The sequence below is a fragment of the Cryptomeria japonica genome, chromosome 3 (genome assembly GCF_030272615.1).
Source record: "Cryptomeria japonica chromosome 3, Sugi_1.0, whole genome shotgun sequence".
Taxonomy (NCBI): Eukaryota; Viridiplantae; Streptophyta; class Pinopsida; order Cupressales; family Cupressaceae; genus Cryptomeria; species Cryptomeria japonica.
In genome coordinates, this window is record NC_081407.1 from 510,681,931 (window position 1) to 510,708,998 (window position 27,068).

The 27,068-nt window shown below is 39.6% G+C and overlaps 2 protein-coding genes across 3 annotated transcripts in view; both read left to right on the forward strand.

The window, feature by feature from the left end:
* The window catches only part of LOC131044912 (2-C-methyl-D-erythritol 4-phosphate cytidylyltransferase, chloroplastic), a 306,767-nt gene that overhangs the window by 215,460 nt on the left and 64,239 nt on the right, over positions 1–27,068 (forward strand). For both annotated transcript variants that reach the window (XM_057978402.2, XM_057978395.2), the window contains exon 10: positions 18,620–18,666. In XM_057978402.2, coding sequence (XP_057834385.1) covers positions 18,620–18,666 — 47 coding nt within the window. The remainder of the gene's footprint in view (positions 1–18,619; positions 18,667–27,068) is intronic.
* Positions 12,152–14,752, forward strand: LOC131044903 (uncharacterized). The gene is made up of 3 exons (XM_057978387.2): positions 12,152–13,490; positions 13,585–13,993; positions 14,109–14,752. Exons 1-3 carry the CDS (start codon positions 12,228–12,230, stop codon positions 14,309–14,311), a joined length of 1,875 nt encoding a protein of 624 aa, XP_057834370.1. The 5' UTR covers positions 12,152–12,227; the 3' UTR covers positions 14,312–14,752.

The window sequence follows — 27,068 nt, forward strand, 5'->3', positions numbered from 1 at the left end:
GCCATAATTAGGTGGAATGGGCAGCAGAGTGTTTGATAATGCCTTCCAATCCATTGGTAGATAAGGGCAGCTATTCCTCAGATATTTCAGCAATGATCAAGGATAGAAGCAAGATTTGTTAGGTCCTGGAGACAACTGAGGGGGGGGGGGGGGGGTGAATCAGTTGTCTAATAAATTCAAACCAAGATTTTATTTAACCAACTTAATGCTTAATACCGGTAAACCAGTTAAGTATGCCGGTAGACAGTGTTAACAGTAAATTGCTATACCGGTAAGGATTAATGCATGAAACATAAACACAAAGTCATCCACAACACATGACACCAATATTTGTACGTGGAAACCCTATAAGGGGAAAAACCACGGTGGGAAACCTTACCCACAATCAGATGATACTATTGCAGATAGTAAGTGTACAAAAAGGGCTTTGCACATGTAGAAAGGCCAACAGCCTAGAGCTCACTACTCAATCACAAATGGGAGTCACACTGACTACAGTTGGATGGTTAAATCCAATAAGAATGTACTGCACAAAATAGCATCTTCATATGCTTGATTCAGTACCGGTGTAATGCTGACATGCTTCTACAAAAACCTAACTTCACCTTCAAATAATGTCTTCGTGTATACCTCCGCTTGATCTCGCATATACCTTCACAAAATTCTTTTTCGCATTCCACACTTGATCTTACAAATAAGATCTTACATTTATACCATATCCTAAGACCAATTTTAGTAGGTCGGCTCTACAAGATATTACAATAAAAACATTTTACAAATAATATAATATCCGATGCAATAACCGATTGAACATGTCGGCTTAATGCATTTACAACAATAATAAATCATCTCCATAGCGTGCCATGCTGATCTGGAAAAGATAAACCTGCCGGTGTAACCCTAGATAACCTGGACCTATTTGCCGGTAAAAACAAATATGCAAATATGAATATACCAATGATTATTTCTTCAAAATAAAGTGTCCACATGATGTCTTCGACATTACCAAGTGTCTTCCATATCATTCCAGGTACCGGTGAACAATATATTCTGCCGGTGAATCATATGCCAGTAACTGTTGCAAAGTTTACTGTTTGCCGGTGAATGTTGTTGGATCTCCAAAGTAGGTGTATTCAGTAGGTGTTGACATCAATGACAAAACCATACCAAAATATCAACAATCTCCCCCTTTGGCATTGATGGCAACGCAAGATGGAAAAACCATCAAAGTGCCAAAACAGAAATGCCAAAATACAAAAACCAACAATCTCCATTTCTCCCCCTGGGAGTAACAATACCAATTTCTCCTTAAATGTGTTTTTCCATAGATATCTCTCCCCCTTTGACATCAAATGCCAAAGTCACAAAAGTCAAGTTCATACAAAATACCAACCAATTCAATATACCAACTACTCCCCCTGAGATGTAGCTTCCTCATCAAATACCGGAATAAAAGATTTGTCCATTTAATTCTGCCGGTTGATGACAATCATCAACTGTCTAAGTCTCTACCGGTGGTGGTATGACTCCAAGCTGATCTCTGAGATACTCAAAAGTCTCCTTAGGCAAAGGTTTTGTGAAAATATCTGCAAGCTATTCTTTAGTGTTCACATAAACCAGTTTTATCTCTTTTTCTTCAACTTTTTCCCTTCGAAAATTCAGTTTGATAGAAACATGTTTTGTTTTAGAATGCAATACCGGATTTTTAGATATATCAATTGCTGCAGTGTTATCACAGTATATAGTAATAGGTTCCTTGCATTTTACCTTTATGTCTTTCAACATTTGCTTAAGCCAAAGTACCTGTGTACAGTTTGTTGCTGCTGCAACATATTCTGATTCTGCTGTTGATAAAGATGTACAACTCTGTTTCTTACTCAACCAGGAAACTAACTGCTTTCCAAGAAAAAATGCTTCTCCAGTGGTGCTTTTTCTATCATCCACATCTCCTGCCCAATTTGCATCTGTGTATGCACATAGATCAAAATTTTCATCTTTAGGATACCATAATCCAAGATTTGCTATGCCTTGTAAGTACCAGAAAATCCTTTTTACTACTGATTCATGATTTTCCCTAGGATTACTCCGAAATCTAGAAACAATACATACTGCATTCATAATATCAGGCCTGGTTTCTGTTAAATACAGTAAACCTCCTATCATAGATTTGTATCTAGTTGGATTAACAGGTGTAGATTCATCCCTTTGAGATAATTTGTCATTTGTAGTCATAGGTGTGCTTACCGGTTTAGAGTTCTCCATCCCAAATTTCTTTAGTAGTTCTTTCAAGTACTTAGATTGACTCAAAAATATACCTTTATCAGTCTGTGAAATCTGCAATCGTAAAAATAATTTTATTTCTCCAATCATAGACATTTCAAATTCTTGCTGCATTTCAAGAGAAAATTCTTTACATAATCCATCTTCTCCTCCAAAGATTATATCATCAACAAATACTTCAATAATCAAGATGTCATCATTAGTTACTTTGTAATATAAATTGCTATCGGCATTTCCTTTAGTAAAACCAATCTTTAAAAGATACTTATCCAATCTTGCATACCAAGCTCTTGGGGCTTGTTTCAATCCATACAGAGCTTTCCTTAACCTGCAGACCATATCATTGTCATCTGTCAAAGAAAATCCATCAGGTTGTTCAATATAAACTTCCTCTTCAAGATCTCCATTCAAAAATGCACATTTAATATCTATTTGATAAACTTTGTAGTTCTTGTGAGCTGCAAAGGAAAAGAATAATCTAACTGCCTCAATTCTGGCTATCGGTGCAAAGGTTTCATTGTAATCAACTCCTTCTTTATAAGAATATCCCTTACACACTAGTCTTGCTTTATTTCTGACAACCTTTTCATCTTCATTAAGTTTGTTTCTAAATACCCATTTGGTTCCAATTACATTTTTATCTTTAGGCCAGGGAACTAATGTCCAAGTATTATTCTTCTCAATTTGTCCTAATTCTTCTTCCATAGCTTTAATCCAAAATTTATCTTCACATGCCTCATTGATAGATGATGGTTCAATTTGAGAAATAAGACATACCTCTTCATTTGCCAATCTTCCTCTTGTCATAACTCCTTTAAATTTTTTTCCAATTATCTGATTTTCAGAATGATTCAGTCTTACATACCGGGGTGTCTTAGTTTGCTGTTGTTCTTCAAATATTGTGGAATCCTCTGATGATACCGGGGTAATTGGATCTTCATTCTGTACCAGTGGATTTTGTGTAGGTTCATTTGTCACAACTTCTGTTGCCGGTTCAGAGTCTATATACCTTGAAGTTCCTCTGAATTGTTCATCAATCTTTACATTTGTACTCTCAACGATTTTCTGCAATCTTTTATTAAAACATTTATATGCCTTGCTCTTAGAGGAATAACCAAGAAATATTCCTTCATCACTTCTAGGATCAAATTTGCCGATATACTCATCTCTTCTAATATAACATTTACTTCAAAAAATTCTGAAATACTTAAGAGTAGGAATATTACCAAACCATAGTTCATGAGGGGTCTTACCGGTTTCACCTTTGATGTGAACTTTGTTGAATGTATAGACAACAGTGCTTACTGCCTCTCTCCAGTACACATGTGGTAGATTTGCTTCTGATAACATACTTCTTGCTGCATCCAAGATAGTTCTGTTTTTCCTTTCAACAACTCCATCCTGCTGTGGTGTCCGAGGTGCTGATAACTATCTTTTGATTCCATTCACTTCACAGAATGTATTAAAGTCCTTAGATGTGAATTCTCCTCCTTGATCTGATCTTAAACATTTGGTTTTCTTACTGGTTTCATTTTCAACCATTGCTTTGAATAGTTTGAACTTCTCAAGTGCTTATGATTTTTCTCTGAGAAAAGTAACCCAACACATTCTAGAATAATCATCAATAATTAGCATGAAATATCTATCACCTTGTAAGCTTTTAGTTCTAGCTGGACCACATAAATCAGTGTGAATTAAATCAAGAGCATTATTGGATTTTTCTGGAATACTTTTGAAACTAGCTCTAACTTGTTTTCCAAATTGACATTCCTTACAAATTGTATTCTGAGGTTTCACAATTTTAGGTAGATCTCTAACTGCCTTAGAAGTACTGATTTTTACCATGCAATCAAAATTTACATGAGAAAAGTAACCCAACACATTCTAGAATAATCATCAATAATTAGCATGAAATATCTCTCACCTTGTAAGCTTTTAGTTCTAGCTGGACCACATAAATCAGTGTGAATTAAATCAAGAGCATTATTGGATTTTTCTGGAATACTTTTGAAACTAGCTCTAACTTGTTTTCCAAATTGACATTTTTTACAAATTGTATTATGAGGTTTGACAATTTTAGGTAGATCTCTAACTGCCTTAGAAGTACTGATTTTTACCATGCAATCAAAATTTACATGACTTAGTCTCTTGTGCCATAACCAACTTTCATTTATATGTGCAATTAAGCATGCCTTTTCACTGTTATTCAAATGAAAGATATTACCTCTAGTCTGATTACCGGTTGCAATTTCCAAACCAGTTCTATTCATGATTTTGCATTTTCCATATTTAAATTGTAACTGAAAACCTTTCTCAACTAATTGACCAACACTTAAAAGATTATGCTTTAATTCTTCAACATAGTAGACATTGTCAGTGTTATGTTTACCATCAAGAGATATTGAACCCTTACCTTTGATTGAATAGGCTTTGTCATCTCCAAATCTTACTAAACCTCCATTGTATTCTTGAAAGTTCAAGAATTTACCTTTGTCTCCAGTCATATGATGTGAGCATCTTGAGTCAATAATCCATTCATCCTTTGATTCAACTTTAGCTGCTAGGGCTTGTTCTACCGGTTGAGCAATAGGTGCCGGTTGATCTTCTGTTATAGTAACAAAAACCCATCCATTGTCTGCTGGATCCTCATCAGAATCATCAATCACACCTTCATCAGCAATGTAACAAGATTTATCTTTGTTCTTCTTAAATCTGTATCTCTGATATTCAGGATTAGGCTTGTATGTTCTTCTAGCTTCTTCTCTTAGTCTAGCATGTCTATTAGGGCATCTTGAAGCCATATGACCAATCTTATTGCAGTTAAAACATTTAAAGGGTGCTTTACCTTCATACTTACTTCCAATTGGACCTTTTGGCATTTTTCTTGCAAATAGTGCTTCAAGTTCTTCAAGCTCTTCATTCTCCTTTCTGGTTTCTTCAAGTTCTCTTGCATAAAAGGCTCTCCAATCTGATTTGTCAAATGATGGAGCAGATGATGTTGATGCTTTAAAGGCCAAATCAGTTTTTATAGTAGCAACAGGACCAAATTCCTCAATTTCAAAAGCTGAAAGTTTTCCAATCAATGTATCCCTAGTTACTGATGTATTAGGCATTGTTCTCAACTCATTTATAGCAGTAACTTTCATTTTATATGCCGGTGGCAAACCTCTTAATATTTTTAAAACAATTTCATCTTCACTCAAATTTCTTCCACAACATTTAATACCCAAAACAATTTCATTTACTTTTTCCATAAAAGCAGAAATCCTTTCATCTTCTTCCATTTTCAGATGTTCATACCTGACTCGGAAGCTTTCAAGTTTTGCTATTTTGACTGTGGAATCTCCTTCATTCAGTGTTTCCAAATGATCCCAAATAGCTTTAGCAGTAGACCTATCTGATATTCCCATGATTTGTTGATCTAATAATGCGCTCAAAAGTGCTTCTCTTGCTTTGCAATCATTCTCTTCATCTTTTTCTAAGGTAGTTGGAGCAGTTTGACAAGCTACAACAGCAGTATAACCATTCTTAGTAACTTCCCAGATGTCTTTACCGATGCAATTCAGATGTGTCTCCATTCTGATCTTCCATATCCCATAGTTGGTTCCATCAAGTTTAGGACTGTCCTTTCTGAAATAATTAGTAGACATTGGATCTCCTCAAGTTGTTAAACTTCTGCAAAAGAGGACTATGCTCTGATACCAATTGTTAGGTCCTGGAGACAACTGAGGGGGGGGGGGGGGGGGAGGTTGAATCAGTTGTCTAATAAATTCAAACCTTGATCTTATTTAACCAACTTAATGCTTAATACCGGTAAACCAGTTAAGTATGCCGGTAGACAGTGTTAACAGTAAATTGCTATACCGGTAAGGATTAATGCATGAAACTTAAACACAAAGTCATCCACAACACATGACACCAATATTTGTATGTGGAAACCCTGTAAGGGGAAAAACCACGGTGAGAAACCTTACCCACAATTAGATGATACTACTGCAGATAGTAAGTGTACAAAAAGGGCTCTGCACATGCAGAAAGGCCAATAGCCTAGAGCTCACTACTCAATCACAAATGGGAGTCACACTGACTACAGTTGGATGGTTAAATCCAATAAGAATGTACTGCACAAAATAGCATCTTCATATGCTGGATTCAGTACCGGTGTAATGCTGATATGCTTCTACAAAAACCTAACTTCACCTTCAAATAATGTCTTCGTGTATACCTCCGCTTGATCTCGCATATACCTTCACAAAATTCTTTTTCGCATTCCACACTTGATCTTACAAATAAGATCTTACATTTATACCATATCCTAAGACCAATTTTAGTAGGTCGGCTCTACAAGATATTACAATAAAAACATTTTACAAATAATATAATATCCGATGCAATAACAGATTGAACATGTCGGCTTAATGCATTTACAACAATAATAAATCATCTCCATAGCGTGCCATGCTGATCTGGAAAAGATAAACCTGCCGGTGTAACCTTAGATAACCTGGACCTATTTGCCGGTAAAAACAAATATGCAAATATGAATATACCAATGATTATTTCTTCAAAATAAAGTGTCCACATGATGTCTTCGACATTACCAAGTGTCTTCCATATCATTCCAGGTACCGGTGAACAATATATCCTGCCGGTGAATCATATACCAGTAACTATTGCAAAGTTTACGGTTTGCCGGTGAATGTTGCTGGATCTCCAAAGTAGGTGTATTCATTAGGTGTTGACATCAATGACAAAACCATACCAAAATACCAACAAGATCATGGTCATGCCTTCAGAACCACAAAAGGAGCACAAAGATTATCCTGAAGACATTCAAGCTTTGATAACCAAGAGAAGCAAGGTGTTCGAAAATCCACCTCTTGGCAGGCCTCTTGAAAGAGGTGCCGAACACATTATTGAGTTTGAGGAAGGAGCTAAGCCAGTCATGACTACTCCTTACCGATATCCGAAGAAGCAGAAGGATGAGATTGAGAAAGCAATTCAGGAATTGCTTGACATGGGTTACATACGGCCTAGCAAAAGCCCCTTTGCTTCGGCTGTTGTTTTGGTGAGAAAGAAGGATGGGATCATGCTCATGTGTGTGGATTAGAGAGCCCTGAATCAGAAGACCATCAAGAATTGGTATCCTATTCCGAGAATTGATGAGCTCATTGACGAGCTACATGGGGCAGTGTTCTTTTCCAAGATTGACCTCAGATCGGGGTACCATCAGATTAGAATGAGAGCTTCAGATGTGGAGAAGACTGCTTTCAGATGCCACTTTGGGCATTTTGAGTTCCTAGTCATGCCCTTTGGTTTGACTAATGCTCCTGCTACATTTCAGTCATGCATGAACAGAATCTTCCAAGAACAGTTAAGGAAGTTTGTTTTGATATTTTTTGATGACATCCTAATATTCAGCAAATCTTGGAAAGAACATTTACAGCAGTTGGATGAAGTGTTGGGCATATTAGAATCTGAGTCCCTGTTTGCCAAGGAGTCCAAATGTGAGTTTGGGATGGAAGAGTTGCTCTACCTTGGTCACATTATCAGTGCTGGTGGTTCGAAGGTGGATCCCGAAAAGATTAGAGCCATCATTGATTGGCCTACTCTCGAAAACATAACACATTTGAGGGGGATTTTGGGGTTGTGTGGATTCTATCGGAGGTTTGTGAAGGGATATTCTCAGTTGGCTGCCCCCCTTACAGATCTTACAAAGAAAGGAGCTTTTGAATGGTCCGAAAAGGCACAGATAACATTTGAGCAGTTTAAAAGGATAATGAGTTCCTGCCCTGTTTTAGCATTACCTGATTTCACCAAGCCATTTGAGCTACAGTGTGATGCATCTGGAGAAGGTGTTGGTGCGGTCCTCATGCAGGATAAACATCCTATAGTCTTTGAGAGCAGAAAGTTGAGAGGTCCGGAGAGACTATATTCCATTTATGACAAGGAAATGCTTGTCATAATGCATGCCCTTGCAAAATTAAGGCAGTATCTGGTGGGGAGTAAATTCATTGTTAAGACTGATCACAATAGTCTTAAACACTTCATGCATCAGAAGGATTTAAATGAGAGACAGTAGAAATGGGTGAGTAAGCTGCAGGCTTATGATTTCGATATTGAATATGTTAAGGGGAAAAGCAATGTTGTGGCAGATGCTTTGTCCAGAAGGCCCCATTTAAGCTCACTTTGCGAGCTTACTGCTGATTGGAGGAAGTTGTTGCTTGCTGATTATGCCAAAAATCAATTTGCAACCAGCCTTATAGAAGGTACTTTTCATGATGAAAGGTACAAATTGGTTGAGGGATTGATACTATACAAGGGAAGAATCTTCATAGTAGCTGAATCTAAGTTAAAAGAGAAGATCTTGAAGACTTTCCATGACATCCCCCTTGCTGGTCACCAAGGTTATTTCAAAACATACAGGCAGATCCGAGAGAGATTCTCTTGGAAGGGACTTAAAAGTGATGTTTTGAAGTACATTAAGGAGTGTCTTACATGTCAGAAGAACAAAGATGAGCACACTCTACTTGCTGGTTTGTTACAACCCTTGCCTATTCCTGGTCAAAAATGGGAGAGTATCTCCATGGATTTCATCACGGGGTTGCCTCGGGCTCAAGGGAAGGATAGTATCTATGTGATGGTGGACAGACTTACAAAGTTTGCTCATTTCTTCGCCATCACCAGCGCTTTTATAGCAGCACAAGTTGCTGAAGTGTTCTTTCGGGAGGTGTTCAGATTACATGGTTTACCGAAGAACATTGTGAGTGATAGGGACAGCAAGTTCCTAAGTGCTTTTTGGCAGGAGATTTTCAGATTGTGTGGTACTGTGCTCACTCCAAGCACCAGTTATCACCCTCAAACTGATGGGCAGACCGAGATAGTGAAAAAGTGGTTCAAAGGTTATCTCAGAAACTATGTCTCGGAGCAGCAAAATACTTGGGTGAGATGGCTTCGCCTAGGGGAATATTGTTACAATTCTTCCTATCACATGTCCATTCGGATGTCACCATTCATGGCACTATATGGTTATGAAGCTCCTAGCTTCCCGGACTTGGTATTTGGTGATAGCAGAACCCCTCAGGCAAAGGATATGATGAAGCAAAGTCAAGATATTCTGAGGATTTTGAGGGACAATCTCCAGCATGCACAGAATCAACAGAAGTTATATGCTGATCAGCAGCGAATTGAGCGCACCTTTGAGGTGGGCGACATGGTTTATTTGAGGCTTCAGCCGTACATACAGTCTACTCTCAAGAAGAGTGGGGTTGAGAAATTGAAGCCTCAATTCTATGGGCCTTTCAGAGTCAGCAGAAGGGTTGGAGAAGTGGCTTATGAGTTGGAATTACTAGCAAGCAACAGGATCCATAATGTATTTCATGTGTCTCGCCTTAAGAAGGCTCTGGGACATAATGTTGTTGCTTCAGCTGAGTTACCTCCGCTTGATGAGGAGGGAGAGTTGGTTTTGGTTACGGAAGCTATCCTTGAATTCAGGGAATGATCTTTGAGGAGAAGAGTGATCAGAGAATACTTGATCAAATGGAAGAATCTACCAGCAGAGGATGCTACGTGAGAAAATGAGGAGATTTTATTGCATCCAGCCTTACAGTTGCTTGTGGACAAGCAATTTTGGGGAGGGCGGATTGTAATGTTCCCTTCTCACTGATGACCTTCCAGTGGTCCATTAGCCTATTCCTGAGACCCGTAGGCTAGGTGGAATAAAGAATGAGGGGTTCAACATTGATGAAACGAGGACTTACTATTTTTAGTAAGTCAGGGAATGGCCAATCTGGTGTTACTGTCCTACTGAGGTCTCCATGTTTTGCCTCTGGATGTGATGATCATGCTTTTCTAAGCATTAGTTCTTGACTTACTATTTTTAGTAAGTGGCAGTGTGGCACAATTCTATTTTTGGCAGTAGACAGGCTTCTGATTATGTAGCAATTCTGTGGTCGTTCGGGCTTAGTTTCATCCTAGTTGTGTTAATAATCAGTATGAGAGTCATATGCGACATAATTAAATATTATTTCCCTAAGGTTTAATATTTAATTAATCTGATTATTTGCGACTGATTTATTAAAATTGGGATTAATGCCTATTTTATCCTAAGTGTTTGGCGAAACTCATGTGTACTATGGGATGGCGAAATATTTTAGAGGAATTTTATGTTATATTGCATCTCCATTATTTGCCAAGTAATTAACGTGGGTCCCTTCCCTTTTGGCGTGAGGTTTGACTTGTGAAAAGTGGCGCTACACTTGGGTGAAATGAAATGCAAATGAAGGAGTGGCGTTTGGAAGAATTTGCATTTGATTTTGGTTGTTGAAGAGTTATAAATAAGAGCCTTGGGCTCTCATTTGGGACATCTTTGAAAATTGCATCGTTATGTTGCCAGTTTGGCTACTGAAAATCTGAGCTTCGAAGTATGGCTTCCTAGCCAAGTCTTAGTTTCGTACCTGCAAGATAGTACCTAGCTGTGTCCTTGTATTCCCAGTGTTGTGGGCGAATGAGTTGCAGATTGTGGAGTGTTCTATGTGGGATTTGAGTGTTTTTTGGTTGCTGGTTGCGGGACTGTTGAAAGTATATTTTGCTCACACCTCTTAAGCAGGCGACTCCATCATTCTGGGCAAAGATGTAAATATCGTGCAAATCGCGATTTATCGCGAGTCATTTGGCAGAACGATTGAATCGCCATTTAAATCGCGTGCGATTTATTCACAAAAAATCGCGATTTTTAATCGCAAAAAATCACGATTAAAACCTAGAAACTCGGCAATCGGCAATCGGCATAAAGAAAAAAGAATTTTAAAAAAAAGCCACAAACCCTAAAAGGTAAAAAGGGTCGCGCGGAATGAAGAGAAAAGGGTTTTCTTTCGGCCTCAGAAAACACGCAACTGCGGCACACACGACTGCGGCTCGACTACTGCCTCCGCGACTTCCCTCCTCCCCAACGGCCGATACCTGAGGCTGACATCCCTTACAGTCACGACTTCCAGGTTTGGCTCGATTGTCCATTGTGAAGTTGAACATCAACAAATATTACGCCATGTCTTCTGAAGTTTTACTTTTAACTTTTGATAACTGAGTCTATATCACACAGTTGAGCTATATTTTACAGAATTTAAAAAAAAATGATATATCTATTATCATTATCAACTGAGTCTATATCACACAGTTGTGTAATATTTTGCTCTGAGACTGTTAAGCTATATTTTAGAGAATTTAAAAAAAAATGATATATCTATTATCATTAATAATTAATAAATTATCATGTATTAGTTTGCAATCAATTAAAATGAAAATTAGGTAATTTGTGAAGTGTGAACGATAAAATCTCCTTCCCCTGTACGTTGAAGGAGATATATTCAAAAGTAAAGACAACCAATCAAAAGTTCAAAACCTTGTAAACACTAAACAGTATATTATAATAAAACAATATATAAAACAGTAAACACTAAACAGTAAACACAATCAAAAGTTCAAAACCTTGTAAACAGTATATTATAATTAGTAATTAGTAATTAGAATTTAGAATTACACAACTCCTGTTTCACATAACCTTCGATTTATATTACATGATTTATAGTAAACCTTGTGATTTATGCTAGAAGTTAGACCCAGAGCCACAATTTAAGAACCAATGCCTATGAACTAAACCAAGGATTTGGGAATAAAGGTGAACCGTGAAAATGTCAGAAATTAAGAATAATTGTCTTTTGAAGATGTTGTAAATTTGTAATTGTTGTTAAAAACGAACTAAAACAGATCGTTTGCTAGTTTCTTCTCAATAACTATATATTTCAGAATGTCTGTAATGTGTAGAATCTAGACTTTTCATGCCATTCCAATATCAGCTAAAGAAAGACCAGCATTTTTTTCTTAATGGCATATATTGATCCATGTTTGGTCTCTTTTGCTAGGTTTCTTTCGAATTTTTATAAAAGACAATGGCTTCTACAACTAGAGGTGGTGGTAGAAAGAGGGATCCTATGTGGAAACATGGCACACCAGGTGCAGTGGCAGGAGAGGTTATTTGTAACCATTGCAGGAAAACTATGACCGGTGGAATATACCGACTCAAAATTCACCTTGCACAGATTAGTGGACAAAATATTACGGTATGTGATAGTTGTCCTGAAGAGGTTCAAAGGGAGGCAAAAGCAAAACTTTCAGAATTTGAGCAAAAGAAAACAGAAAAAAAGAGGACAGCAGAGGCAATGACAGGCCCAACGAGGAATATCAGTTCTATAGAGTCAGAAAATTTTGGGGTGGGCAGCAATACATCTATTTTTTTCATTCCTCGTAACACTCCTGGTGCACAACCTGGATTGTTAGGTACTTCATGGAATAAGGAAGTGCATCAGCAGACAAGAGCGGCAGTAGCTAGATTTTGGATTTACAACAATATTCCGTTTAGTATTATTGAGAGTCCATATTGGGAGCAAATGGTCAGTGGATTGACCATTTCTGGTAAGGGGTTCAAGTCCCCAAGTCGTTATGAGTTGAGTGGGCCATTATTGCAGGATGAGGTCCAAAACACACATCAGCTGGTGGAACAACAAAGGAGGAATTGGGAAAGGAATGGCTGCACCATTTTATCTGATGGGTGGACGGATAGTAGGAATAGGACACTCATAAACTTTCTAGTTGCTTCAAGGGGACAGGTGGTATTTTTAAAATCGATTGATGCCTCAGATCAAGTGAAGAATGTAGAAACCTTGTGCAACATGTTGGATGAGGTGGTGACCGAAGTGGGAGTGCAGAATGTTGTTCAGGTTGTGACCGATAATGCAGCTGCATATGTGGCAGCGGGTAAACTTCTACAAGCTAGGCATCCGTCATTATTTTGGAGCCCTTGTGCTGCTCATTGCCTTGATTTACTCCTCGAGGACATAGGGAAACTTAGTTGGGTGAAGAATGTGGTTGAAGATGGAAGGGAAATCACAAAGTACATCTACAACCACACATGGGTCTTGGAGCTTATGAGACAACACACTGATGGTAAGGATCTTGTGCGTTCAGGAGTCACATGTTTTGCCACAAATTTCCTCAACTTACAAAGCATATTACGTGCATTGCCCAACCTGAAGAGGATGTTTGTGAGTGAAAGATGGTTGCAAAGCCCTTATTGTAGGAAGCTTGAAGCAGAGAAGGTCGTGAAGGCCGTTTTTGATGATAGATTTGCCAAACTCATGGAGGAGATCATCAATGTAAGTGTTGAAAGGTCAAATTTCAATTGATGATATATTTTTAAATTTTCTAATATTACACATTGCTGATTTTTGTTAAATTTGTCATGTCTAGTTGTCAGAACCATTGGTGAGGGTTCTACGGATGGTGGATGGGGATAAAAGCCCCATAGGGTATCTATATGAGGCCATGGATAAGGCCAAAGAGGCAATTCAGCACTTGTATGGGTCAGAGAGGACTAAATATGAACCCATATGGCGCATAATTGATCGAAGGTGGAACCGACAACTCCACCAGCATATCCATGCTGCTGCCTACTATTTGAACCCCAAGTTCTTTTACTCCCGCAGTTTCAAAATAGATCAGGAGGTTCAACTTGGCCTTGACACATGTATTCAGAGGTTGGTTCCTGATGAAAATATTCAAGACCTCATTGTTGATGAGTTGCAGAGGTACACGAAGGGAGGTGGGGCATTGTTTTCTTCACCTATTGGTATTCGTAAGAGAGACACCCTTTTGCCAGGTAAAAAAAAAAGTGCTCTTAAATCTATTTTATGGTTTAACTTTACCATTTATTTCAATCTTTAAGTTTATAAAAATATTTACCAAGTTATAAATGCCAATTTGTATGCTTGCAGATCTGTGGTGGGAAGATTATGGTGCCACAACGCCTAATCTTCAAAAGCTTGCAATCCGCATATTATCTCAGCCTTGTAGTGCTTCTGGTTGTGAGCGCAACTGGAGTGTCTTTGAGGCCATTCACACAAAAAAGCGCAATAGGTTGACTCAGAAGCACTTGAATGACCTTTGTATATGTGCGGTACAACCTTCGACTGCATGAAAAGAGGGTACAAGGGAACAATTCATATGACGCACTTGCATTGATGAGATTGATCCATACACAGCGGATTGGATTGCTGAACTTGATGGTGCTACTGGTGATATTGATGTGGATGCATTTATCACTAACGCTCAGTTAGATGAGATGGAGAGGGAGGCAGCTGAATGAGCGGTAGAGGTGGCAGAACGTGAGGAGGCGGGAGATGAGTTTGTTGATCCAGAAGAGGCAGATTCATCACCGGTTGAGGATATTGCAGCAGCAGCAGCTGCTGCAACACCATCTACTTCAGCACCCACTCAGCGGCAACAGAGTTTTTTGAGCTTTAGTCGCAAACGCAATCTATGATTTCCAGTTTTCAATGATATGAAACCATGAACTTAATATGTATTCAGACTTCACTGATTTGTTTTGTGGTCTAGGCTCTACAATATGGATTTGACTCAATCGTATTTACTATTTAGAACTTGAACTTGTTTTTTTGGTATATCACTTTGCTATATGCCATATGGTATGTATTTGACTCAAAGTCTCAAACTATGAGTATGATTTATATATGATGGAAACCAGTAATATGCTATTGTGTTCTATAAATTTAGTGTATACATGGGTTTTTTTAGAATATTTAAAAAAATTATATATTTTCAAATGTTTGATAATTTTGCCGATTTATTGCCGATTTTTTCCCGATTCCCGATTTTTAAAAAAATTTTGGCCAAACGATTTATTGCCGATTAAGATATTTACATCTTTGATTCTGGGTACCGGCTCATCCTTCCTTCCTAGCCATGGTGATACATTGTGTAAGTTTTTAGCAAGTTTAATTCAGCAATGATTTTTCTAGACAAAATCGAACTTCCTAGGTCTAGCGTTGGGTTTTGTGCTTGCATTGGGATGCGTGCCAAAAAATTGTTGGGTTGTGGTTTTGATTGGTTGCTGTTGTGAGTGAATTACGGTGGGTTTGGGATTGGTTTGAGTCAAATTGGATGAAAAATGAGGGAGTTATGAGCATTTGGGTGTTTCCATGCGCTGTTGTTTTGTACTTTCAGCTTGCAGATTGATTGTAACAGAAAATTATATTCTTGTTGTAGAAATATGCATTACTCTCCTTCTTTCATCTCTAATTTTGTAAGGTTGTTCAGTAGTATTGATCAATCATTCTTGCTGACCTTATTTTGTAATTGCCACTGCATAAGTGGAAGAGGCTGGCTTAGCCGCCTTCTTACTTTGAAATTCAGTTTATGTACTCAGTCCTCCCACTAAATAAGTGGTCGAGTGATAAGTTTAATGCAATTGGCCTCCCGCTGAAATATGCGGTAGAGTGATAGTTTAATGTAATGTCCTCCCGCTGAAATACGTGGTAGAGTGATTGAATTTCAGTTTCTTGTCATTTTCCCTTGGCCAGTTTACCACCAAGAATTTGGTTTCTATCCTGTTGGATAAGCAGAAGAGGCTGGCTTGCCGCCCAGGCATTGTAATTTCTGTTTGATTATTGTTGCTAACGATCCTCGGAACACCGTATGCTTTCACCCTCCCAGACTGGGCTCTCAGTGAACAAAAGGTGGAAGGGTTCCCTTTCAGCAGTTTGGATTATTTCTCTAATCTTAACGGGTTGTGGTGATTGCTTGTAGCTCTCATTGTTAAGAATTCAAAACAAAAAAAACTGGGATATGACAACTTTCAAAATAATGTGAAGTGAATGTGCATTTGGGTTTGGTGTTCATTTGGAGGGAATGTGAATTTGAATTTGGAGACACGAAGTCTATAAATAAGAGTGTTGGGCTCTTGTTTTTGGTATCCAAGAATTTTTATGATGAAATGTTGTCGAAATGCAGAGTGAAAGCTTCGGGGAACACTTACCTCCTAGCCATAGCTTGATTTCTTGCTTGCATTACAGCAACTAGTCGAGCCAGAGACTGCTCTTCATTCAAAGGAGTGGATTGAAGATAATGTTGCAGATTTATATATTAGATTTTTTATTTTTGGGAGTGCTGTAGTGTGTTCTTGTTGCTAGTCGCGTTGTGTGCTGAAGTGGATTTTGGGTCGCAGGTCTCAGTGTGTCATTCTCCTCGTTCTGGGTATTTCATCTATCTTTCTTTATGGTTTAGGCGATTCATTTTGCAAGTTTATAGAGCTTAAAATGGTGTTTTGGATTTTTTTTTGCAAAATCGTACCTAAGCTGGCCGTATCATGTGGCTGAGCGTTTTGGAATGCGTGCATAAATTATTGAGGTCACTTTGCCATGTTTTGTTGTCCTAAGAATGATTGCCTACCTCCTAGTGATCATTTGCTTTCAGTTTCTTTTCATTTGGTTAAGAATTGGGTGAGTTGTGAGTGTTTTAGTGGGGTTTGGTGTTGCTGGTCTGTGTGTTTTCAGCGTGCTGGGAGTATATCAAAATTAGAGTTTTTGGTGTTTGGAGTTGATTTTGGGGTGTGTAAGTTCATTGGTGTGAAGAGAAAGGACTTGGTTTCATTTGCAGCTGTTGGTCATGTTATTGGACTTGGTTCATCAGTCTTATATGCTATGATTTTCTGAATGATTGTTTGCTTGATTTGATAATTGATGATTGCTTTTGATGGATTTATGAGTGATGTTTGAATGAATGCTGATTTGATGTATTGGTGAGTGATGATTGATACAATGATAAGTGATCCTTGAATGCTTGGGACGATTTCTCCTTTATACATTATTGGTGAAAGGGTCACCACCTTTCATAAGAATTGGGTCACCACCCGCCATTGCTACCTTCTGAGAATAATAATTATTTTCCAAATTGATCTCTCTTGCATGTTCTCCTCAAATGAAACCTTGTTCCCTTGATATCTTCCAATTTGAGGGATAAGTCACACCTCTTCATCATCTCTGTCCTTTGCAAGAGTCACAACCTTTCACAATTACCACCCTTTGAAAGAGTACAACCTTTCATAATTTATCCCCTTTGAAATTGTCACTTCCTTGTTTTCTTCCCATTCCTTTCTATTAATCCTTCCTTGATTCATTGCTCCTTTGTTGAACTGTCCTCCCTTTTATATCTTCTAATGAGGAGGCGGCACATCCCTTCACTTTGCAAGGATGCATCCTTTCGTAAAGCACTACTTATTATTCTATTAACTAATCGCTGATAATTATATCCCTTTTTACCTTGGTTGGCGCCCTACAATAAATTGCTATTATCACCTAGGTTTAATTGCTATTAAATTATTAATACTGTGATCTGCTATGTGAAGGCAGCGATATTATGGCGGGGGCATGAAAATTAGCTTATTGTTTTTGTTTAAAATGTAGTTTTTAATGATATGTATATATGTGTGAGTGGGTATGCATTGAAATCAGTAGACCAAACACATTAGATTATTTCAACATTGTTGCAGAAACAAAATGTTATATGATATATTATTTCATTGGGTTAATTTACATTTATCTGCATTGGCTTATAAAGCCCATGGTTTCCAATACAAAACTTCTCTACCCAACTGACTACCACATAACTAACATTTAGTTTATTTTTATATTAACAGTTATTCTATATATTCAATTATCTAACCTATATTTCCTATACTAAGATGTAATATTCCAGCATTCCCCTCCTTATTACATGTTCCTCAAAACATTAGTAATACAACTGAAAATAATGCAGCGATTTTATTGCAGTTCATACCATCACTTGTGCATTTCTATTGATGATAAATTGTTGTTATGCTATGTGTGATATGGAGACAGTTACACTTGGACTGCACTCGATCTGATTCTTCAAAGGGAATACTTTGCCATCAAATGTGTATTTTGGGAACACAACATTTCTGAGTTGGCTAGCTCTTAAGTTAAAACATGGAAAGATCTTCTTACTTGCTTCCCGCCCCCCTAATCTTAATCAGATCATCTATGCATTCAACCAAAACTGAAAAATGCTCTGATACCAAATTGAATATGATAGAGCAAATACATATAGATTATTTCATCAAGTTAACTTTTACATTAATATGCCTTGGCTTATAAACCATGTGGTTTCCTACACAAAACTTTACATTTGTTTTATTTTTATACTAACAATTATGTATTATATTTAATTTTTAACCTATATTTACCATACTAAGATGTAATTGTCCAACATATGGGTTATTTTAAGGTGAATTTTCTGTTTTTTTGGTTAACTATTATTTTACTAATTTCTATTTTTGTTCAAACATTTAGAAAATATTCTTATTAAATACAATTGTATTGAACATTTCATCAGAAATTCTTAGCAATGAATTGATCTTCAGTCTGTTTCTCCTAGCTAATCAAATTCTTCTCATTATCATTATATGCAGGTTATAAAACCTGACTTGCTTCGAAAAGGGTTTGAGCTTGTTGAACGGTATGCTAGTAGAAATTTCTTTTCATCTTTTGATGGACTCTATATAAGCTTTTTTATATCTTTTGTTAATATGCTCTAGAATGTACTTCAATGTTAATTATTATATATCCACCTTACCAATAATGACAGGTCCATATCAGGAAAGGATCTTAACCCAAGTATGCCCTGAGTATGTCTAGGGTATGACCAAGGCCTATGTGTTTTGCTTGGGTATGTCCGACATGCACCTAGGACATACCTGGGCCATATTTGGATGCCCTACCTTCCAAAAAAATAATATTTTAATTAAAAAAAACATAATTGAAATCTTTAAATCATTGTTGATTATTCAAGAAGGGAGAAACCGAATTTGGAGATAGTCCCCATGGACCAGAGAATCTGAGAAAAATAAACTATTACTGTACTTTAATGTTAATTATTATATATCCACCTTACCAACCATGACAGGTCCATATCAGGAAAGGATCTTAACCCAAGTATGCCCTGAGTATGTCTAGGGTATGACCAAGGCCTATGCGTTCTGCTTGGGAATGTCCGACATGCACCTAGGACATACCTGGGCCATATTTGGATGCCCTACCTTCCAAAAAAATAATATTTTAATTAAAAAAAACATAATTGAAATCTTTGAATCATTGTTGATTATTCAAGAAGGGAGAAACCGAATTTGGAGATAGTCCCCATGGACCAGAGAATATGAGAAAAATAAACTATTACTGTACAAATAGGACAAATTGTGCAAGCGTAAGCAATGTGACGGTGCTACCTGTTTTCATTTTATGACACCCTTGGTCCATCAATAAGAACCTATTAGAGATACGATCCATGGACCAGCGCTACCCCAGTTGATCAAGGAGAAAAGCAGAAGAATTATGAAGTATGAGGTGTTGCCTTGCCCGGAGGAAGTTCCTCCCTTGGCCTTTTCTTCCTTCCTCGGAACTCCGGAACCCCGAGGTTCCGAGGTTCCTTCTCTTTGCCTTCTCTTGTATTTCTTCTCCGAAACTCCGGAACCCTGAGTTTCCGAAGTTCCCTCTTCGTTTTCTTACCTTTCCCGGAACACCGAGATTCCGAAGTTCCTTCCTTTTGTTATCTCTCCTTTCTTTTCTTGAAACTCCGGAACCCCAAGGTTCCGGAGTTCTTCCCTTTCTTTCCCCCTCTTTTTTTGTTCCCCGGAATCCTTTCTCTTCTTCTTCCCTTCCCTGGAACTCTGGAACCTCGAGGTTCTGAGGTTTCTTTGCTAAGTCTTGCCTTTTCCTTGCCAACTCCTTAGTTCCTCGGAACTTCAGAACCCCGAAGGAACCTCCTAAGCCTTCCTTCCTTTCTTTCTCCGGAACTTTGGAACCCCGAGGTTCCAAAGTTCCTTTCCCTTGCCTTCTCCGGAACTCCGGAACCCCAAGGTTCCGAAGTTCCCTCCTAAGCCTTTCTTCCTTTCTTTCTTCGGAACTCCGGAACCTCGAGGTTCTGAAGTTCTCTTCCTTTGCTTCCCTTCTTCTTTACCGGAACCTCGGAATCCCGAGGTTCCAAAGTTCCTTCCTTAGCCCTTTTTTCAGTTCCCCAGAACTCTCGAACCCCGAGGTTCCAGAGTTCCCTGCTGCTCTCCTTTCTCCTTCCCGGAACCTCGAGGTTCTGAAGTTCTTTCCTTGTCTTCCGCACTTCGGGAACCCGAGTTTCCGAAGTCCTCGGTCTTCTTTCCGGTTGGCAACACTTCCAGATGGCGTGATCAACACTCAAAGCTTTAAATGCTCCGACGACTTTTGTGACTTGTACACCTCCTTTTGTGGAGCCATAGGGGCGCATTTATGTTTTTGGCAAGATTTCCATCAAGAGAGGTACAGGGCCATTCTTGTTGTAGTGACTTATGTCATGTCTGCATGCTCTGACTTTGGAAGGTCAATCAATCCACCCTTCTCAGGATTGCATTTTTCAGGGTATGGCTAGGTTGCTTGTATGTACAGAAGTCAAGTGCATGCACTTCCCTGCACTCCCAGACTGACATGTCCCTGCACACACAGGGTTTATGATCACTCTTGTAACCATTTTCTATATAAAGGCTGTTAAGCCTCATTGTAAGGGGTTCTCTCCCTGCTGGCTTGAGCTATTATGTGCTCTTTCACTTCTCTTGTATTTATCTTGCATATATGCAACTGTAAGTTTGGCCATTGGCCTTATAATGAATTGAAATTATCATTCTTGCCTTCCTTCAAACTTATCTATGTTGTGTATGTTTCCTTACCTTCATCATAGGTGTATGTTTTGTGGCTCTTCCCTCATATATGTTGTGTTAACTTATTTCTGGGTGTGACTTGTGGGAAACCTTCTCCCCTCTTGACATTCAACGAATTCTAACCTCCATATATGCATTGGGGTCAGTCATGCAACTGAAGTTTGTGCATCTCCTGGGTATTTCACTTGATTATTTGTGTCATTTCGGGTAGGGAGAGGAACAATCTCTTCTTGGTGCATCACCTCCTTTTATTTTAAGCAATTCTCTCTTCCCTTTACCTTTGCAAGTTGTTAGGATAGGCTTAGGAATAAGTTTTTAAGTGTTGAGTTGGTTCAACAGCTGCACCTGGATTAAGAAGGAAGCCAACCTTCTCCAGAGATTCAAGCCCCTTGCACAAGGTCGCACACTTTGAGGTTGTTTCCATGTTTCACAAGGTCACTAAGTTGATAGCTCAACAAGGGTGCAAGCTTTTGTGATAATAGTTTTTGCCACGCCCGGTGGGACTTAGTTTCGACATACATGTTAAGGATTCAGTGTTATTCTTAGCATCTCAGCCTCTAGAGGCAGTCACCTTTGAAGCACTTGGCGACTCTACTCAAGGTCTAGTTCTTGTTCATAACTCTGGGACCCCGGAACCCCAGGTTCCCAAGTCATCGCAACTCTCGCAACTTCGGAAGTCCGAAACCTAGAGGTTCTGAAGTTTTCTACTTAGGAGGTCCAGAACCCGTAGGTTCCGAAGTTCTTAAGTTCGAAGCCCTGAAACCTCGAGGTTCCGGAGTCTCTGCTCAACAGGTCCACTGCTTGCTCATGACTTGTTGCAGCTCCGGATTTCATGCCCATAATTCATACGAGGGCGTCTTCTAGAGGTAGTTTCCAGTTCGAAGAACTCTCATCTTCAGACTCTAGAAAGCGGAGAGGTAGACCTTCATTATCACAAGTTAGGGAAGTCAGGGTTATAAACACTCCATCTCCCAGGTCTCATTCTACCCTTCCAGTCACAAGACCATTACTATCAAGGGCTCCCACCACTCATATCAATAGACCATTGTTTCACATGGCAAGAAATCAGGTTTTTGTTACCTTCAATGGGGGGGAGTCCCCTTATTTGGACTCAATGGAATGATATACCAGTGGCTGTGTTGAAGAGTATACCATACTTCATTGGTGAAACAACTACTACCCCCATTGAGCACATTCAAGAGATTGCAAACATCTGCTCCGTTCATAATATCACTTAGGATGATGTTGCCGTCAGACTCTTAGCCACATCTTTGAAAGGCAAAGCTTTGCAGTGGTATAGAGGGTTGTCGTCTAGCTCCATTCACAATTGGGATGAATTGGGGGAGAGGTTGTGCAACCATTTCATAGACAAAAGTGATCACCTATCACTTGTGGAGCAATTGACTACGATCAAGAGGGCACCCCACGAGTTCATTGGAGATTTCAATTTCAGATTCCATAAGACATGGAACAGAATTCCTGCTCTAGTGAAGCCGTCTCCAAATCATGCCTTCTTGTATTATCTTTGAGCTCTCAACAACGATATAACTGTCATGGTACAATCAATGGGTGGAGCCTCTCTATCGGGTGCATATGACATAGCCGTAAGGGCAGAAATTATTTTTTGATTCAGGCTGGGAAGATAGCTCCAAGGCCTCCAATGCCTCTCTTCCCAGAGGCTCCTACTCAACAACCCACCTTGGCTCCTATCCTTATGGCGCCCGCAGGACAATCATCCACACCTTCTACATCCTCCAATGAGCTCCACGAGGTCAAGGCTCTATTGCAAAATTTTAGCAATGAGTTGGTGACACTAAAGAGGTAACAAGCCCAGCATAGCAGACCTTATCAGGCACAAAATCAGAACTATCAGCAGAATAGGCCACCCTTTCAAAGGCAAAACCAATGGAGCAATGCCAGGCCTTTGAATAGTGTGATTCCCACAGCTGCAAGCAACTCAAAAGGGATAGTTCCAATGCAAAATAACCTCGCCCAAGAGCAGGATTGGTGTCAACCATGCAATCTGCCACACAACCATGGTGCATTCCAAAATGGAGGGTTTGTCCAAACCTTAGTGGTTCAGGATGAGCTGACCACTTTTGGCTTGCAATATGACCCAAATCAGCCTAGTGTTAGCACTCAGACTTACTTGCAAGGGGATTCTACCTTTGTCAATTGGCAGGAGGCATAATTCTGTGGTTTGAACCAAACAAATGGTGAGTCTATGCTACAGTATACAAGGTCAAAAAAAGAGAGCCATGGAAGCTGCCTCACCTTCAACATCAGCCCAAGATCCAATGCCCAATGTAGCCGGCCATGATACAAGCCATAATACTTTGCAAGGGAGCAAGAGGTAGGAAGAGGCCCAAGTCGTCCAAAGAACAAAAGTAGACCTTGTAGCCTCAAAGGGGCCTCTGAAATCAGCTAGTGCTCCTTTCAACATAGTTGATCAAATGAAGAAGGCCAACCTCAATGTCATTATGTGCGAGGCCCTTTCCATACCATCTCAAAGGGATTTGCTTAAGGAGGCACTGAAGGATGTCGATCAGTTAGGTGATGAGGCAACAGTTAGCAGAAGGGCAGTCTCCACCAGTTTGGTGCAACCCAAGGAGGAAGAAGATTCAAGCAAGGCCACCAAGCCTCCTCCTTTCTATCTCTCCTTAATCATAGGAGATAACTTGGTTCACAACTTCATGATAGATTCAGGAGCTAGTAGCTCAGTCATGCCGAAGAAGGTAGTTGATCTTCTTGGCATAGAATATGAACTTGTGACTAAAGGGGTGGTCCAATTGGATGGTTGCACTGTCTTGCAAGACGTATCAATCATCGACCTCCCCGCCTTCTTTGCCATCTGCCTGTCTAGAGACTTCACTGCCAAAATAGGTGGGTACCTGTCTTCTGATTGGTCCCACATGCTATTTCAAACAAGGTATGGTACCAAGGTTACCATAAGGGCAGAGCCCATTACCCAAAATCACATTGAGCCCTACACGCCTAGCCCTATAAACATGAATTGCACTTTTCATGAAGAGGGGGAGTGTATTGTCCGTGAGCCTGCTACTCTTTTGCAAGAGGTCCTTGATTGCTTGCTGGACGAATGGGCCAATGCTTTTCAGTTTGATCCATTTGCTGAGATTGAAGAGACTGGGCTTGGCACCTATTGTATCCATGAAGAGGATACTCCTATCCCTAACCTCATCAAGACACAAGGAGATTCAGAGGGGTTATGGACCATGTTTTTTGATGGTTCAAGAAACAAGAATGGTGCAGGTGCTGGTGTGACGCTTGTTTCTCATGAGCAAGAGAAATATTTCTTCTCTTTTAGGCTTCAATTTGGTTGCACCAACAATGTCACTGAGTATGAAGCCTTAATCCAAGGTCTCCAACTTGCATAAAGCTGAAAGATCAGATCTTTGCAAGTGTTTGGAGATATTGAGCTGGTTGTTAATCACATCCGTGGTCAAAGCGTAACAAAAAACAACTTGCTCAAATCATACAAACACAGGGTTTGGGACTTGATTGAAGGATTAGAGGCCTTCAACATATAGGGTGTTCCTAGAGGTCAGAACAAGCATGCTGATAGGCTTGCAGCGGTTGGTGCTCAATTCGACATACCAACGCATGTTGCAAATGAGAAGGAACAACACATTAGGCTTTTTGTAAGGCCTCCTGTCCCAAAAAATCAGGTAAATTGGCAAGTGTTAAAAAGTGATCAGCAGATTGTCAACTTCTTGCAAAATGAAGCAAAATTTTCTGCTAAAAATCAGTCTATGCTGCAAGACCAGTATGGAGATCAAATCATGCAGCTCAATTCCAACAAGTTGCCTAAAGGTCTAGTTACCTTGGAAGACATTTTCAATTCGGATGATCAGTTGAAGAAGAGGATGAACTTGGTTGCAAAGAGGGGTGATTACAAGCTAGCTGTTGTCGGCGAGGGTAGGTCTCTAAACTTGGGCAAGGTGTGTTCCTCAACCGAACAAGAGGCCTTCGTTGAGCTTTGCCAAAAATATGATGACATAGTTGCTAGCACCTATGAAGATTTGAAGGGTTTTGACCGTAGCTTAGCCCATCATACCATAGAGCTAAACCCGGATGCAAAGCCAGTTAGACAAAAGCAAAGGCCAATAAACCCCAAGATTGAGCCACTAATGAGGAAGGGGTTGACCAAGCTCATAGAAGCCAATATCATCTTCCCTATCAAGCACTCCTCTTGGGTGGCCAACCTTGTCCCTGTAAGAAAGAAGAATGGGGAAATCAGACTATGTGTTGACTTCAGGGATCTCAATAGACCCTCCCTCAAGGATCACTATCCCCTTCCCTATATGGAGTAGATTCTCCAAAAGGTCAGTGGCTCGAAAAGATTTTCATTCTTGGATGGGTATTCAGGCTACAATCAGATCTTGGTCCAAGAATCAGACCAATAGAAGACTGCATTTACTACTAAGTGGGGTACCTATGCTTATTGCAAAATGCCCTTTGGGCTAACCAATGCAGGTGCTACGTTTCGAAGAGCAATGGACATGGCTTTCAAGGGGGTATTAGCAAAGTTTGTGCTTGTATACCTTCATGACATAACTGTTTATTCGAAGCATGCAGCTGACCATCTTGGTCATCTTGAGCAGGTGTTCATAAAATGTAGGGAGTATGGTGTGTCCTTGAACCCTAGCAAGTATGTATTTGCTATTGATCAAGGAAGGTTGCTAGGACACATTGTATCAAGGAGGGCTTGACCATTGATCCAGAATGAGTGGAGGCTATTCTTTCTCTTCCGCTCCCTAGTCACAAGAAAGGATTGCAAAGTTTCCTGGGTAGAATCAACTTTGTGAGGAGGCTCATTCCCAACCTTACCACCATGGTAAAACCCCTCACTTCCATGTTGAAGAAAAACTTGGTTTTCAGTTGGACCAAGGAGGGAAGGGCCGGTTTCAAAGAGATCAAACAAGCAATTGCTCAGGCCCCTACCCTTGTCAATCCTAATTATGAAAGGGATTTTATCCTCTATACCTTCAAAGGAGATTCCAGCATCTCAACTATCCTAACACAGCTGAACGATGATAATTTGGAGCAACCTATTGCTTTCTTTAGTGAGGGGCTAAAGGACTATGAGCTTAAGTATAACTATGCAAAGAAGTAGGTCCTCACTGTTGTAAGGGCATTAAAAAAGTTCAGACACATGTTGTCCAACAATAGGATCCAACTCTTAGTTCCACATGCAAGTGTCAAGGATTTCCTTCTAAACAAGGACATCAGTGAGAAGAGGGCTGGGTGGATAACCAAGGTGATGGAGTATGACATCAACATCAAGATCACTAAGCTTGTAAGAGGCAGGGGCCTATGTGAACAACTTGTCTCATCTTCTAAGACTACTTCAGAGGCTGCCCTTGTGTTACAAGAGGATCAACCAATTGGCAACAACACTCAATTTAGTTGGTGTTGGTGGCAATATTGTATACAGAAATAAAACTAGTTAATTATGTGTAATTGTTTTGGTTAGTTGGCAACCGAGGGGTGGTCATCGCGGTGCGACGGTTGGCGCTCGCACCCCCTCGGTATCTTTATATACTTCCGAATGTAACTTGTGAGGGTACAACGACGATTATGAATGGAATAACATCTCTTATATTACATCTGATATCTATGGCATTATTATTCTCCATTACGTGTTTTATCTGTGTGCTTTAAGTTATTCACCCGAGAGGGTAAACATTTGGCGCCGTTGCCTAGACGTACTCGGGAACGGAAGACGCGGATGGCGCACGGACACGAGGGGCCTACCCGTCAGTGAGATTAACCCAGAGGCCGATGACATGCAAACGGAACAATCATCGTGGGACGTAGAGCGTCATGGCAAGAGGCGAAGGGGAAATTGAACTCTGTAATAATCCCGACACAATGTTGAGATAAATTGTATCCGAAAGGAAAAATAATAAAAGATTTTTTCGTACATGCCGTGTGCTTGCTATGTACGGAAGTGATTTATGCCCAATATATTAAATAAAGATGGAAATAAAAAAGCAAAAACGGACGAGTGGGAGGCCGCGCAGAGGGCCTTGATTCTGGAGCAGCAAGTAGAACGTAGACAGAGGCTGAGGCAACTTGCCGAAGGACGACCTGCCGAAGGGTGGCGTGAGGGGAACCAAGGAGGTGTCACAGAGGGTGCAGAAGCTGACGGAAATTT